This window comes from Strix aluco, chromosome 8, assembly GCF_031877795.1.
Source record: "Strix aluco isolate bStrAlu1 chromosome 8, bStrAlu1.hap1, whole genome shotgun sequence".
Taxonomy (NCBI): domain Eukaryota; kingdom Metazoa; phylum Chordata; class Aves; order Strigiformes; family Strigidae; genus Strix; species Strix aluco.
The window spans coordinates 33687774-33703067 of record NC_133938.1 but is presented as its reverse complement, the minus strand read 5'-3'; the positions used below and the strand labels follow the sequence as shown (position 1 = coordinate 33703067).

Genomic DNA, 15294 nt, shown 5'->3' with positions numbered 1-15294 from the left:
GTAATTTATAATAAAGGCAGTCTGCTGCTTCCCCCCAATGCCCCTTGGAGTAACCTACCATGCACAGTAACGTCAACCTCCCTTTCATGTTCTCCTGCCTTATTTGCAGCCACACATTTATACCGGCCAGTGTCTGACACTTGAGCTCGAGAGATGAGAAGCTTTTGTCCATTTAATAAGATCTTATGTCCAGGCCCCTCTTCAACTGGTTGACCATCTTTCAACCACCTACCAAAAAGAAAGTACAATCTCAGATCTCTATGAAAGTAAGGCCAAAACCATTCCTAAATTAAAATAAAATTAAAATAAAATTAAACAAACAGAATTTCTAGGAAGGTTTGGAGAGGTCAGGTACTATTCTGTTTTTCTGAGTGCCACATACCAAAAACTTTTATCTGGATAAGGGAGTACAGGGGAACAGACACTAAAGTAGCCAGAAAGGTTGACAGCTGGGAAGCAATAGCGAAAGCCAATGCCACCAACAGAGGCACACAGAAATCTCCAAAGCAAAAGCAGTCAAAGGTGGCAGATGAAAAGTGCACAGTTGCATTATCAAGGGAATGAGAGTTTTGTCAGCTCTTGTTATCTACCCTAATTTCCAGGACATGTATACTGGCACAACATACAAAACTACTTTAAAATACAATCCTGATCCTGTCATGTGTGTGCCTGACACTGTCTTCAGTGGAGCCAGGAGTTTGTTCTCCACACATTAACCATCACTAAATAACATGGGCAGTTCATAAAGACTACCTCCCAGCTCACCTAATCAACTAGCAGATTTTTATTTTTCTTTCTACTGTCATACCAATCCCCTTACATGATAGTTGGTGACGGTGTCCCTGTTGCTGAACAATCCAACTCCAAAGGGCTATGGAGAATCACAATGTAGTCCAAGAGTTCATCCCCACCTTCCACAAATGGCGGGACTGTAAGAGAGAAAAATCCATCAACAGAAACATTTAAGCAACAGAAATATCCTAAAAGTCTATCGCAAATAGTAACGTTAAGAACAAAACAATCTCGACATACATCTCACTTTGGGACACGCACTGATTTGTAGTTCATTATGAACCACTGTTCCTTTTTGAAGAGAAACATCTACCCAATGCTATTTTGTGGCTTCAAATCACTCTTCTCACTCATTTTTTATCATTTCTTGTTTTTTCCAGATTCTGTCTGAACAACCTTGTGAATGAAGCAGGGGACAACAGGGGATGGGGACTTTTAGCATCTTCTGTCAGCAGAAGGAGAAAACAATAGTGCAGAGGACCCTCTTCCAGGTCATCTTCACCTTGTTTCATTCTCTTGCAGGAGTGGGTGAGCTGGGGAGGAAGCACCGCCATACAGCTCCTCCCAGGTCCTTCACTGACTAGCAAAGACCAGGGAGATGTACCTGGAGCAGCAGAACACATGCTCTACATCTGCACGCAACCGTATACAACGTTCAAGAAGGCAGTTCAAAGCCTAAAAATCAAGCTTTTAAAGTTCTTAAATAAACCCTTCTGTGTCAGGAAATTGTGATTAACATTTGTATAATTCATTTACCTAGAGACGTTCAGAAAAGACTGATGAGATTCAGAGCATGGTAAAGGATTCAATAGAAAAAAAAAAATCTTCTTTGTGTAAGGTTCAAAATTTGCACAATACAGCTCAAATTCAGAGAAAGGTATTCTTACCCCAGAGGCAACTAGTCAGTGATACTTTTAAATGGATTTCTTTAATATCTATGATTTTCTTACAGAAAGACAAGTTAGAAAAATTGTAAAGGTTCCTGAGAATAGTCTTTACCTACCACATGTACAAAAACTCTTCAAGAACTAACCTGAAAGTAAGAGTCTTCAAGCTGTTGCATAACCCTGGACAGAAGAAGTGTGCAGCATCCACATTTAACTAAGTATGCAACTTGACTGAGTCATTTTTCATATAACAATACCAACAAAAATAAAAACAAGCTTTGTTAGATTTATGGAAATCTGGTAAATCAGTAGCTCTGTTGCTTACACACCTAAGATTTCAACTTCATATTTGATTTCTTGTTCTCCAGCTATGCTTGTGGCCACACACAAATACTGGCCCCGGTCAGCCTCAACAGCGTTCAGAATCTCCAGCTTCTTCCCACCAGACAGAACCCGGAGGTTGGTGCTGGCTTTCACAGGCACACCATCTTTTAACCAGGTAAGGAGAGGCGGAGGGTTGCCAGCAGCTTTACACTCTAACATCAGCGAATTGCCAGCAACCACCTGCCTGTTCTGGGCTGTGTCAGCATCGCCCTCAATTACTGGGGGAACTGTAGAAAGGAAAAAATACATTGCAAGTGATTAATTCCATAGCCAGAAAATGTATTAAGAGCAAATGGGTTAGTTCCTCCCCACCCACTTTGGCTCTATATGCCATTATGTCAGGCACAATTTCATGTGAGAATTTGCTGCTGAGGCAAGCCAAGACAAAGGGGAAACAGAGAAGTAAAATGATGTACTTCAGTATTGACTGGTTGTATAATATAGAGGCTCTGCAGGGCTTTGAGATGGAAGAACTAAATCTGAAGGTCTCAAAACAGTATGCTAAAGATCCCACACACAGTGGGTATTTCAAGTAAGTGTTGTTCAGCATGCACATGTAAGAAAGGATACATGGAGAAGAAATAGTTGTGATACGGTATCAAGGCCCCTGAAGTCAAGAGCTTTTTGAGTCACATAAAACACAGGGCGTAAAGCTCACTCCACATAGTCTTGCTAACACAGGCCAGCCTTCAAACACAACTGTTGACTGCTGCTCACCCTTGCCAGGCCTGCAAAGGCTGCTGACCTTACGAAGGCAGCAAAGCTTTCAAAATGCACTTCCCATAACACCGCAAATAACCAAGTTCAATCAACTCTTGCTTACCATAGACATCCACATCATATATTTTCTCAGCAGTTCCAGCAGCACTGGTCACACGGCAAGTGTACTTTGCAGAATCTGATACTTTGGCCCGAGGTATCTGCAGGAATTGCCCTCTATCCATATACAGAGCTTGGGGGCTGGAAATAATTGGTCGTCCATCTTTGTACCATGTAATGGTAGGAACAGGGATTCCCTTGGTTTCACATTCCAAATTTATAAGATTATTAAGAAGCACGGACACCTCTGTGGTAGTATTTCCTCCTTTAATACTAGGAGGGACTATTTCAAAGACAAAACAACAGTATTAAAACCTTAGTATACGAAGTCTGTGCAGGTTTAAATAGATTAAACATTAGAACGCTGTAAGAATAAAAGATTTGAGCTTCATCAGACCTCCAACTCTTCCTGGTGTTTTTTGTCTTTGATTTTCCACAGTAGTTATACATCGCCTGTACGATTCTCTGGAGCACACAGAATTGAAAGCATGAAGACAACACAACAGAAATGGAATCTGACATCAAAGGGCCACCATATACCTAAGAGACAAGTGCCACAGCAAGGGGTACTGTAAAGCATTGCTGCCCCACTAGAGGTACCTGGAAACATTTTACCTTCTACGCTCCCAACAAGTTAGGAGCTGGGCCTCCATGAATCCTGCAATGCATTTGGGCAGGGCCCTGGCATTCCCTGTCTCTGAGGGGTAAAGAGCAATCCCTGTATACCTTGGGAGGTGCATCCTCCCAACAAGGAACAGCAACCTGCTGTTTAAAATACCAAATACATCCAAGAGCCTCTACGACTGGAGTGGGAACTGTTCAGTACTCAAAACTTCTGAAGATGAAGTCACTTACTTTGAGACTAAATATGAGCTTAACAGTCTAGCTTTATGCTCCTATTTTTGAAACTTTTGGCCTATAGTCATTTCCCTTGCTCGCTAGGCAGCAATACTCAGATTTTTCTAGCAAACAAGCTCTCGTGTAAATCAGCCAATATAAAGAGTTCGTAAATCTCTGTAGAAGTAATAAAAACACAGTGCAATTGGCAACAACTAAATTTACGACTGCTGAAAGTACCAGACACATCTGGCAGACACATTAACTCCTCTGCTGCCAAACATGCTCAGTATATCCTAGACTTCCACTAACTTCCATGGAATGTTCATTTAAAATGCCACTGGAGAAATGTAAAGCAAAGTGCCAGTGAATGGACCTACGCTTATGAGAGGGGTCTTGTAGATTATCAAACCATGATGAAATATTTTCCTAATTAAATAATTTGTGTGCAAAAACCCGCAAACCTATAAAATATGCCAAAACACACGCAGTTCAAAGGCAAACGCATTTCTCTATCAGCAAATGCTTTCATCCACAGAGATTGGGAACGGCTTTAACATCGTGTTTTGGGAAAATATCAAAGCTTAAAGTAGAGCTAAACAGCTAAAACAAAGTAAGAACTATCAAGAATTAGCATCTATGTTCCTCACTTACTCCGTGGACTCCTGTTTGTTCAGCCAGGGTTAATGAGAAATTTAAAAGTAAAGAGGTATTCCATTCTGCTATCACAAATTCACCTCTCTCTTCTGAAGAACCTGAAGTAAGGTCTACTCATCCGTGAGGATTTTATTTGTGTGGGGTTTTTAATTCCTCTACCTCAACAGCCACAATCACCTGCAAGTCATCACAGCATTTTCTTTGTTCCTGATGAAAAGAAGACTTCGCTATGACTGGTGTACAGGCATATTTCTGTGCATGTGGCTGCTCCATGATTCAGAAGAGTCCCAGATGAGGGAAATAACATATAAGTTCACAGGTATCAGAACGAAAGACATACAAGCTTCAGAAGCAAATCAGGACTCATCAGCTTAAAGGCTCACAGATTCCAATTCGTGCCCAGAGTGCGAAGGGTAGAAGAGTGTTATGCCATCTATAGATTTCTGCACTTGCTTCCCCCTAATTTCTGCTAGCACTGTGCTCTCTGTTTTCAGGTCTGACTGGGCTTTCACATGTTCTTTGTTTTTCAAATTGAAAAACTCTTCCTCTTGTGGCCTTTGAGGTCTTCCTTCAAAAGCTGCTACTTCTTTCTTCCATGAATCTTTCCCCTCCCTTTCTCCCAAATGAATCGCCTCATTTACATTAAACTTATCTACACTCATCACAGGAACTGTCTGTTCTCCATGTCTTTTTACTAAGACTCCACTGCTTGTAAAAGTACAAAAAGTATACCCAGTGTGCTATAAACTTCACGAAAATAATAATGCAACATCATTATCTCATGCTAGTGCTACTTCTCTTGCTATAAATTACCTCAGTTTACACCAATTTAAGCAAGATGACATACTACACTACCTGAAGATCATCTGGAGTATTATTTTTCAAAGACTATTTGGGTCTGATTCTTACTGCTTTTGCACTTTACTTTATACTTTTGCACTAACTTATTCCTGCCTGAATTTACTCCCAGCACAAGGTTAAAAAAAATAAGGCCATAAGTGTATTAAAATAAAAATATTCTATTTAATTTTCTCCTCCATAAGAGAGATAAAAATAATGAAGTCGATGTGATACTAACATAATTTAGTTGAAAATTATTAATAGCAAAATTTGAGAAGGGCCTTCAAGGTATTTGGCTTTCACCAACTAGAAACTAATAAAGCCACTTAAGGGCCAAGCTTGCAAAGACTACATCCATACTTAACTTGACATATACAAATTCTCAAAAAGTTATGTTTACACACAAAATTTGCAGAATCAGAGCCTTAATTTATATTTGTCTGAGTATCTCCATTCAGAAAAGAAATCTTATATGTAAAATTAAAGGCATTCTATAAACCTACCATGGATGATCAGCTTGACCTCCTTAACTTGTTTGCCAGCAGTGTTGGTGGCACTGCACTGATAACGGCCTTTGTCAACCCTTCGAGCATTCTTTATGTGCAGAACTTGATCTTTGTCCAGAAGCTCAACATTGGGATCACCCAAAAACAAGGGCCTGGAATAGAGATTACTTTGCTTCACAACTCTGACCCCATCCTTTCATCATTAAACTGACAGTAATAAGAAGTTGTCCTTTAATGATATAATTGTACCATTAAAGAGTACCTTTAGCACTAGAGCAACAGCATTAACCCAAAGAACCACCATGAAGTGACAAACTATTATAATTAACTATTCCTAGTTTTTAGGAGAAACCACAACACAAAAGTACTTTACTCAGGTCATCCAGGATGCCAGCATCAGAGCCAGAGTCCTACTCCTGATCTCAGTTCCTTTTTCTAATTACTCAGGTCATGACAGTCCTTTGCTGGTAACACAATGTGTGTATTAACCAGATGAAAGTGTCAGCATATCAACACCAGAGTAAGGAACCGTCACATCAGAATATCTGTGAGTACTAGCCAATGTCTACATGGAACTACATTGTTAAACATGAGCACTATTTAAAAACATTTACAGACCATTTTGGTTTTGAGCTAATATTTAAGCTGCCAAGAATTCTTCTCTTGGTATGCTTTCCTGGAAGATGAGTTGAACTGAAACATGCAGGCTACATATGTTTTAGAACCTTTAATGTATATAGGCAGAACTGCACAAGGCACTAGCTAGAAAAATGTTTGACATGGGTACCATCTACCAATGAAAAAATCACGTCAGCAAAATAACTGTATTTTAACTAATGATATGTTTAAAATAATCCAGACAGAATAAATACATAGAATAAACTCAAAGAGCTGGTTACGTTTATCTTGGTTCAAGCACTGTCTGGCTTCAAATACTGCAGATTTGTTCTGCAAGTGCCAGTGTCAGTAATGGGATGGTTCACAAAGAAAAGCAGGATGCTAACTTTTGATTAAAGAACTTACCACCTCACACCCCCACAAATTATATCCGATGACACTAACTTAACACTAAATAGTTAGAAGCAGAGCTTGCTGGTACAGTGCACCTTCTATATTCTAAGGGAGGAATAACCTAGACACAAATCAGGAAAGCTGTAATATACTTACTTGCCATCTTTGAACCAGTGTATGTCAGGAAAAGGGAAGCCTTTGGCTCTGCATTCCAGACTGATTTCCTGGTTGAGGACGACTGCAATTTCACCAGGGGTATCAGCACCTATTATACTGGGTGGAACTTTAAAAAGACAAACATTACAGGAAGAACTGGTATTTAACCAGAGAAGGTATGCTCTGAAACTGGAAGAAATGCAGTAGTGGATCGTAAGATTCCCTTGAAACAACTTTAGTTTTCACTGCAAAGTGATTCCTGCTATATCACAACATCATTTCTACCACAACAAACACTTCCACACTTGTGCTGGTGAACTGTACGTAAAGCAGCTCCTACATTAAACTGCTGTGCACCCAAAATACAAAGCAAAGTATCAAAGACCAAAATCCAGTAAAGAAAAGCAGCATTTTGTCTGTGTTACTACAAGAATGGCAAATTTTAAGTATTCAAAAGCCATCACGATGAGTGCTTCGGCAGCCAATATTTAATGGGCAGTGAGAGGAAGAATCTATTTATGAGTTGAAATTTATTGGCTTCTTAAATATCAACTGTTTTTCAGATCACCATCTTGAAAAAAAAAAACAACACAGCAACACAAAACCACCAAACAAACAAAAATATAGAACTAACCTAGTATATCTAGGTTAAACAGCTTCTCAGAACTTCCTGCTACATTTATGGCTTTGCATGAATATTGTCCAGCATCATCAGTAGCAGCTTTAAGGAGCTTCAGTATCTTCCCATTGTGCAAAATCTGGAGAGTACTGCTTTCCACAACCTTAAAAGAACCCGAAACATTAGTCTTATGCGATCCAAGTTACATCAGCCAAGTATCACAGCTGGATTTTTATAAGAAAATGGTCGTTTTAGTCTAAGGATAATGCGTTTCCCCTTTCAGTTACAGCACTAATCTCCTCAGATTCTGCAATCTATTTAATATGACTTGCAGCTCAAAATACAATAGAGTGGGGAAACCAAAGAAATTCTTTGTCTATCAGTAACGGTCACAAACGTGCATAAAGGGGTCTCTCCTCATCTTAAACCATCACTTATCAGCTACAAGTAGAAGCACAGCACTCAAGGATAATCCCAAGGAATTCAAATCACCTCCCAAGAGTTCTTATTTCTCCATCTATAGAATAAAGAAAATACCATTATTGGTCCCCTCTGCAAGGACTCTGGCATCTACAACACTGGGAGACTGCTGAGGCTAATTCCTAGGGGAATCTTGAAACTAAAGAGTTTACTTTTGACTTATTGAACAGCTGAACTAATGGATTAGCCATATTTAGCTGGCTTTGTGTGCGTGTTCTCAGTGCAGTGTAAATATACATAAAGGCACATGCATGATTTACTTTAAATGAGCTCTCACACCAAAGCACTCAAAATTCAACACAGAACTGACTGATGATGACTATGTTACTTCAATTAGGTTAATCAGACATACCTGGATATCTTCTTTATACCAGGAGATGATTGGGAAGGGGTTACCAGATACTTCACAGAAGAGACTTACAGGGTGATGAACAACTACAGATGTATTTGTCACCTTTTCTTGATCTCTAATTTCAGGAGGAACTACAAGGAAGTTCAAAGTCATGTATTAAACCTTCTATTCCAGTGATTTCCTACTTCCTCCTTCCCCCCCCAAGTCAAGGACCTCCGTAACCTAAACTTCTCAGATCCTTTTCGTTCCCTCCCCAATGTTTCCATTTGCCTTTTGGATCTGGACATACCTCCGTGTCCTTTCTTCTCTTTGTCAAAAAACAGTCTTCTCTTGCCCAAAACAGACTCCCAGGGAAACACACTCAAATACAATCACCATCAACATTTTAAGAGAATAATCTTAAAATTTCATTTTAAATTTAATTTTAGTTAATCTTAAAATCCCATGTTATTTGCCTAGCACATAAAGGGAGCAGATTCTAGAGAGTCATCCTTCCTCTTCACTGCTTCAGTCATGCCCAAGAACATCTGCCTATCATTTGTCCCACTATGAGTCCAAAGAGAATGGCCTTATGTGGTGGATTAGAAAGTTCAAACCCCACTGCTGTTCAAAGTTCAAACAGCCCTGCTGGCACAAGATGGAATTCCTGCTTTTCTCAGAATAAAGATAAGGATATAATCCTGCTCAGGCATCAGCACTATCATGGAAAGCGAACAAGGCTGGAATAAAAATACTCTAAGAAGCAAAATATCAAAACATATCTTAAGGCCACCTGTAGAGTTCTTATTTTCCAATTAGGATTCTGGAAAAAGAAGATCAGGAACAAGGACTCTCCTATGCTCATTCTGATAAGTAACTTCTCATACTTACATTTGAAATGCAGATCTATCACCAATCTTTAATTTCTACAGTACAAAAGTCTTCATATGTTATTTGCATTAAAATTTTCAAGTATAACTAGAGCCCTCTACAAATGAGACACACCTGGCTCTGAGCAAAACAAAGATGGGTCACGCATAGTCACAGAGAATAGAAACAACAGAAGAAATACAGAGAGTATCAGAATAATAGAAATGCAAGTACTCCGGTTAGATTTTTCTAATTTAACTGCACATTGGAAGATTTGGGGCATGCAATTTCCAACAATAAAAGACACATTCTTCAAAAACAGTTCCCCAATATTATTATTCACCGTTCACTTTCAGGTTGTATTTCCTTTCTGTACTTCCAGCTTCATTGATTGCCACACAGACATACTCTCCATTATCAGAAGGTGTAACAGAAGCGATGATCAGCAGCATCCCATCCTCCAGAACTGAAATTCCTGGTTCGCTGCCTGTCAGCTCTCTTCCATTACGTAGCCATTTGACGACAGGCTTTGGAATACCTAGCAAGAAAAAGGTGAAACTTCAAGAAACAGTTCGCTCAGCTCAGAATAAGGAAGATTCAAACAATTCCCACTGCTCTGGAAGTCTTACTACAATGCACAGGACGGCCATGAGCTTTCAAACTTAGAGGAAGCCTGACTGTTTTAACATTAAAAATCTTAGTGCTAAACATTATAATATCCTTGCTGGCTAGCAATGACTTTTCACAGAACTTCTGCACGTGGTGGTTATTTACATCATCGTTAGTTTGAATTTTTCCACATAAAGTATATATGGAAAATACTGTGCAGACTGTATATTTTTACCATGACAAGGAGTATACAGAAACTTAGTAATTTTCAACGGTCAATGGAAAAATATACTTTTGCCACTAAAAGTGGCAACAATGATACACACCTTTTGCTGGGCATGGGAATGCAATGCGCTGATTTGCCACTCTTTCTTGAAAGGGACTATTGTATGGAGGGTCCAGAACCTCGATAGTAGGAGACTCTGAAAGAAAATTAGAGCCCTAAATTCTTGCCCTCTGCTCACAAATGTGAAAATATAGTCTGGCAATACGTAACACTTCTAAGTCTTCCTCATTCATGCAAGGTCAGATTCCAATAACCCTCTTTACATTGATGAAGTGTACTATACAAGCAGTCTTGATTTCAATGGGAACATTTAGGAAGTAAGCAGTACAAAGAGGCTTTCAAATCTGACTGAAACTGGTTCTCTCTAAAACCCACTATATTTGTTTTGAAGGCAAAGTGTTTCTGCAAAATCTGAAAAATACTATTTAAACTGATTTTCCTGATACCACATATTAGTACTACTTCCATCCCTTGTTCTTGCATCCCATTTGGAACTTGTATGCGGACTGCATCTAGACAAAGAATATTATTTATAATTAAGTAAAGCTACTGGCAGATAGTTTTTTGTTGTCTGTAACAAGCAGTTCTCAGCACCTCTATTCAAAGGGATCGGAATGTTACCTTTAGACTACTAAAAAGAAGAAAAAGATCCTGCTTAGCTTAAGTCAGTCATGCTACGCTGATGTATGCCAGTCCATCAAGTGAGGAGTTATACTACATATTTAAATTGGCACACTGACCACTGTTGCCCAGTCACAATTTCAAAAGCATACTGACTGAAGAGCTCAATTTCAGCTCGTGAAAAATTCCAATTCTATTTAAAGCTGTGACACCAGGGCCTGAGGTTCAGAAATAGTCTCTGAAAATGTGAGACATCTGAACACATGGAGATAATATTTGAAAGAGAGGTTTCCCATACTGGAATCTGATTTTAATTACCTACTACAAAATCAAATCATAAGTAGTTTGAAGATTTTTTTATTAAAAGATTAATATATTGAGTTTCTTTTTCTTATTTCTGCAAACTCTCCAAAGACTATTTGCCTATTCTAATTCTCCTTAATTAACATCAGAACATAATATCTAAAACAGATTTGGATTTTGCATCATGCAACAGTCAACAAAGACCATTGCCTCCAAAACATAAACCAGACAGCACTGGCATGAAATCATCCCTAGCCAGGGCAGGAGGCAGGACTACAGCCCTAATATAAATACCTTGAACTTGTACTGTTATCTCTGATGCGTCGCTGCCCGCTACGTTACTAGCGACACACTTGTAGGTTCCAGCGTCAGGACGCTGAACGTTGCTGATGCCCAGAGCTCCGTCGGGGCTGTGGATAAACTGCCCACCATCTATCGGCACAGCACTTCTGCCTTTGAACCAAGTGACTGCTGGGGGAGGGATCCCCTGGGCGCTGCAGGGTATGTCAACTCGGTGGCCAGCTTGGACTTTCAAAACTCGAGGCCCACGCTGTATCTTTGGAGGAACTAAGAAAGACAAGTTTAGTCCACAGTAATGTGAAGAAAATTATTTCCCGTTTTAGTCATTTTAGAAAATGCCCTTCCTTATTCACTGAAACCAAATTCCCTCAGGTGACTGAGGAAGCAGACCTGCATGTTCTTTACATAGGATAGGGATGTACGACACCCTATTGCTTAACTTATTTGAAGAAGCTACATTTCAAACTCCACCGCATGACCTCCATATGAGTAGTGCAACGGTATTACACTGAGCACATTTGAAGAGCTATTGGTACTGGCTCTTGATAACAGAAAATAATTCAAAAGCTTTTATGATAAAGTTAATTTTCCTTTTGACATTTTAATTTCCTTCCCCTAATCCCTGATCTTTCTATGCCTCCAAACACAAGTTTGGACAAGGAGATAAATTATAACTGGAAAAGATTTTGCTGGTCCCGAAGAATAATATAAATCCAACATAACTCTTTTGCCACAATGTTTTTCTTTCTAAGGATCATTGACAATAAAAAGACTTATAAAGAATGCCTGAAACAATAACAAGTGCCATTTTTCCAGACTCGCTGTTAATGTACAATTACAGATAAACAGAGATGTGCACTGATAGCAGACTCCTCTACACACAGAGCCAGACAGTAGTCTGTTATAGCCATTGTAACTGAATTAGCGTAGTCTGAAGGTTTCAGAGCTGCTGGAGGCAGGAGTTTCAATCTGGTAAATTCATGGTATGTGATCCACTTCAAAGATGTGGGCTGGCAACAGGCACTGGCAGCAACACTTCCAAACTCTGCATGAACCACGGGAGAACTTCTATACACCCACAATTATTATTGATCAGCCTCGTCCGGGCTGCGCCGGCCCACGGCTCCTGTACCCACTCTCCTACGTGCTTTAGCACTGGCAGGAGGTACATGTGCCACAACCTGTGTTCCTGGCTGACACAGGTGAGGAGGAATAAATGAGAGAGCATGGAGCTAACAAGACGTGATATTGTGTAAGTCGTTGGGGCCCCAGTATGGGAAGAGTAGGAGAGAGAATGCGATGATCAATGGTAAAAGGGAGAGGAAAGGAGATGTGGGTCCTGGCTTGAGCAAGAGCGACTAAACACCTTTACTGAGGGGGAGAGGAAGGTGGGCACAAGCACAGTAAGACGGGTTAAGGTAGCAGTTTCAAAGGTGGGTACAGCAGAATGTACGTGCATACAGCTGTGCTCAAAGACAGGAGCTGCCTACCCACAGTGACGGAGTTGCACGCGGGTTTCACCACCACCTGCGCAGGTGTGCAAGCAAACTTTGACATTTGTTACCAGAAGATTTGGATATGTAATTCCCATCAAATTGGTGGAAACTTGACACCTGTAAGCCTCAGCCAACTTTGCTATTCTCAGCCACTGTTTGCAAACCTACTGCTGAGAACATCCAAGTGCATTAGAACAACAGTTTTCAGTTCTTAGAAGGCCTCTGGCTGACTTGAAAAAAGTCAAATGTCATGTTGTGCTGTAATTCTTCCACAAGTCTATGAAACATTAAAGGAGAGTGTGTGTATATATGTATACACTATTTCCTTTCCACATAATCAGTAACAAAAACTTGCATATGAAGATAACACGACCTGAAAGAATATAGGTCAATAGCATTTAATGTACATACGGAAAAACATTTGAAAAGCTCTGCATGATGCTAAATTCCATGTGAAAACTTGCAGATGATTATCCCTCAGGTTAAAACTTACCATGTACACTTAGCTTCACTGACTGAGTCACGTTCCCAGCTATATTTGTGGCCACACAGATATACATTCCACTGTCTGAAACTTGTGTCTCACTGATCTTCATTGACCCTGAGGGTAGGAAAGTGTGTCTGGAAAAATAAGAAGCAGATGCACTGTCTAAACATGTATTGAAAGGTGAATGGCCTCTACTTACACATTGCTAATGATTGCTATGAGCTAGAATATCACCATTCTACAGGGCACACTGAGCTGTGCCATACTACTAAACTAGAACTTACATTCACTCATTTTTATAATTCTTTACTGAGCTACTACATTCAGAATACACAGCAAATATCTGAAATAGAAGATCCAAATTACAAAATTTGGTTCTAGCTACTTACAGAACATATTAAAAAAATCTGTCTTGTTTCTAGACCTAGGAAAAAAAAAAAAAAACAACCAGCCAAACAAAACACCCACCAAAACCCAACAGGTAGAGAAATGGAGCTCTTCAACCTTCTGTCAAAACTTTCTGCTTAGCCCAGGTCAGCGGGGTCAGAAAGTTAAACAATTTTTGATACTACTTCATCTGGACAAAAAAAAAGATGTTATGTTGATTCAAGATGGAAGAGAGGATTCTGAAGAGTATTCAGATTCAAAACTGCCAGTTCTGGTGTTCATAGAAATTGTCATTATTCATCAGTGAATAGTTAACTACACAGCATTAATTTTTACTACAGTTCTGGTCACAGGCCTGTAACATTACAAGATACATTGGCCAGCTAACCCAAAGTCATCTTATGTAGAAGTCAAAAGTAAGAGAGATAGGGAAAATAAATGAGGAGGGAAGGAAAAAAATGACAGCTAAGAACTGACAAGAAGAAATTCAAGTCTAGCCCTCAAGGTTATATACAGAATTTAGGCAAAGTTGGTGGGAATCAGTGGTATCATCTGTCCTCCTTTCTCTGCACTGTCTAATTAGGACAATGTCATCATAGGGGCAGAAGTGGTGAATTTTAGGATTGCAATGGCCCAGAGAAATGAATGGAAAGAAAGTGAAGTGTATTTCCTCCAGGCCACCCAAAACTGTCAAATATTATGATTCTTCCTCTGCTGCCCACATCTTCTCAAACCTTTTTTTTTTTTTAATAACCCCAAGAGATAGATTGTTGAGGCAACTTATCTTCCATTATTTTGTCCACTAATTACATTTGTTTTTTGATAAAAGTTCCTTCATTCTGACTTCAGTCTTCTTTTGTTTACTGGTGATGTTTCTAACATCATCTTTGGGTGGTCTCAAGCAATTTTGTTTGGACTAATTCTTTAACTTTTGCTGTCATCTGTAAACAATTTTATGGAATGGGCTGAGCTGGACTTCTGTTACTCTGGACAACTTGGATCTCTCCACAACAGCCATGAACAAGTAGCCTAATTTATCAACGTGTCCTGAAGTAAAATGAGGACAAGTAAGGGACCAAGAATGCAGATTCATTAGTGCGTGCAACGTGCTCACAGAACACAGCAGAAAATTCCACAAAGATTACTAACAACAAATCAGCTCCCTGTGCACAAGCCTCCTTCACCACATATGCTGGCCCAGCAGCTGTTAGCGGCTGAGGCTGTCGCAGACTCGCAGGAAGGGGTGGCTCCAAGGGGCAGACTTGGCCACAAGGGAAAGAGGCTCGCCTTCAGGCCTGCACGATTCCTTAACTCAGCTCAGACACTGGCCAATTCCTTCCCCTTGGATCACAGAGAGACACTGGACGTCAGGCAGAGCAGTCGCTATGGGGTGCATTCAGCCAGGGTTACCATTTCCTGGTTTATGAACACAGCTGTAGCCTTTACCCCTTCTGAGGTATCTTGAAGACTAGAAAGCACTAGTACACCTTGTGGCAGTATCCAGCACTTCAGTTGGGAACAGAGAATAATTACCTATTCCTCTCCTCTCTTATTTCATACCATACTAAAATAATAAGGAAGAACTCCAACATTGTGGCCCATGATATATACAAGAC

General features: G+C 39.9%; 1 protein-coding gene across 1 annotated transcript in view; it reads right to left on the bottom strand.

Annotated features, from left to right (window-relative positions):
• The window catches only part of HMCN1 (hemicentin 1), a 206680-nt gene that overhangs the window by 94398 nt on the left and 96988 nt on the right, over positions 1-15294 (bottom strand). Inside the window, exons 23-34 of the mRNA XM_074833139.1 lie at positions 13298-13425; positions 11303-11575; positions 10125-10220; positions 9533-9727; positions 8341-8471; positions 7524-7671; positions 6890-7016; positions 5720-5874; positions 2887-3165; positions 2009-2290; positions 821-929; positions 59-228 (exon numbers count right to left, since the gene is read on the bottom strand). Of these exons, the coding sequence (XP_074689240.1) occupies positions 59-228; positions 821-929; positions 2009-2290; positions 2887-3165; positions 5720-5874; positions 6890-7016; positions 7524-7671; positions 8341-8471; positions 9533-9727; positions 10125-10220; positions 11303-11575; positions 13298-13425 (2093 nt within the window). The remainder of the gene's footprint in view (positions 1-58; positions 229-820; positions 930-2008; positions 2291-2886; positions 3166-5719; positions 5875-6889; positions 7017-7523; positions 7672-8340; positions 8472-9532; positions 9728-10124; positions 10221-11302; positions 11576-13297; positions 13426-15294) is intronic.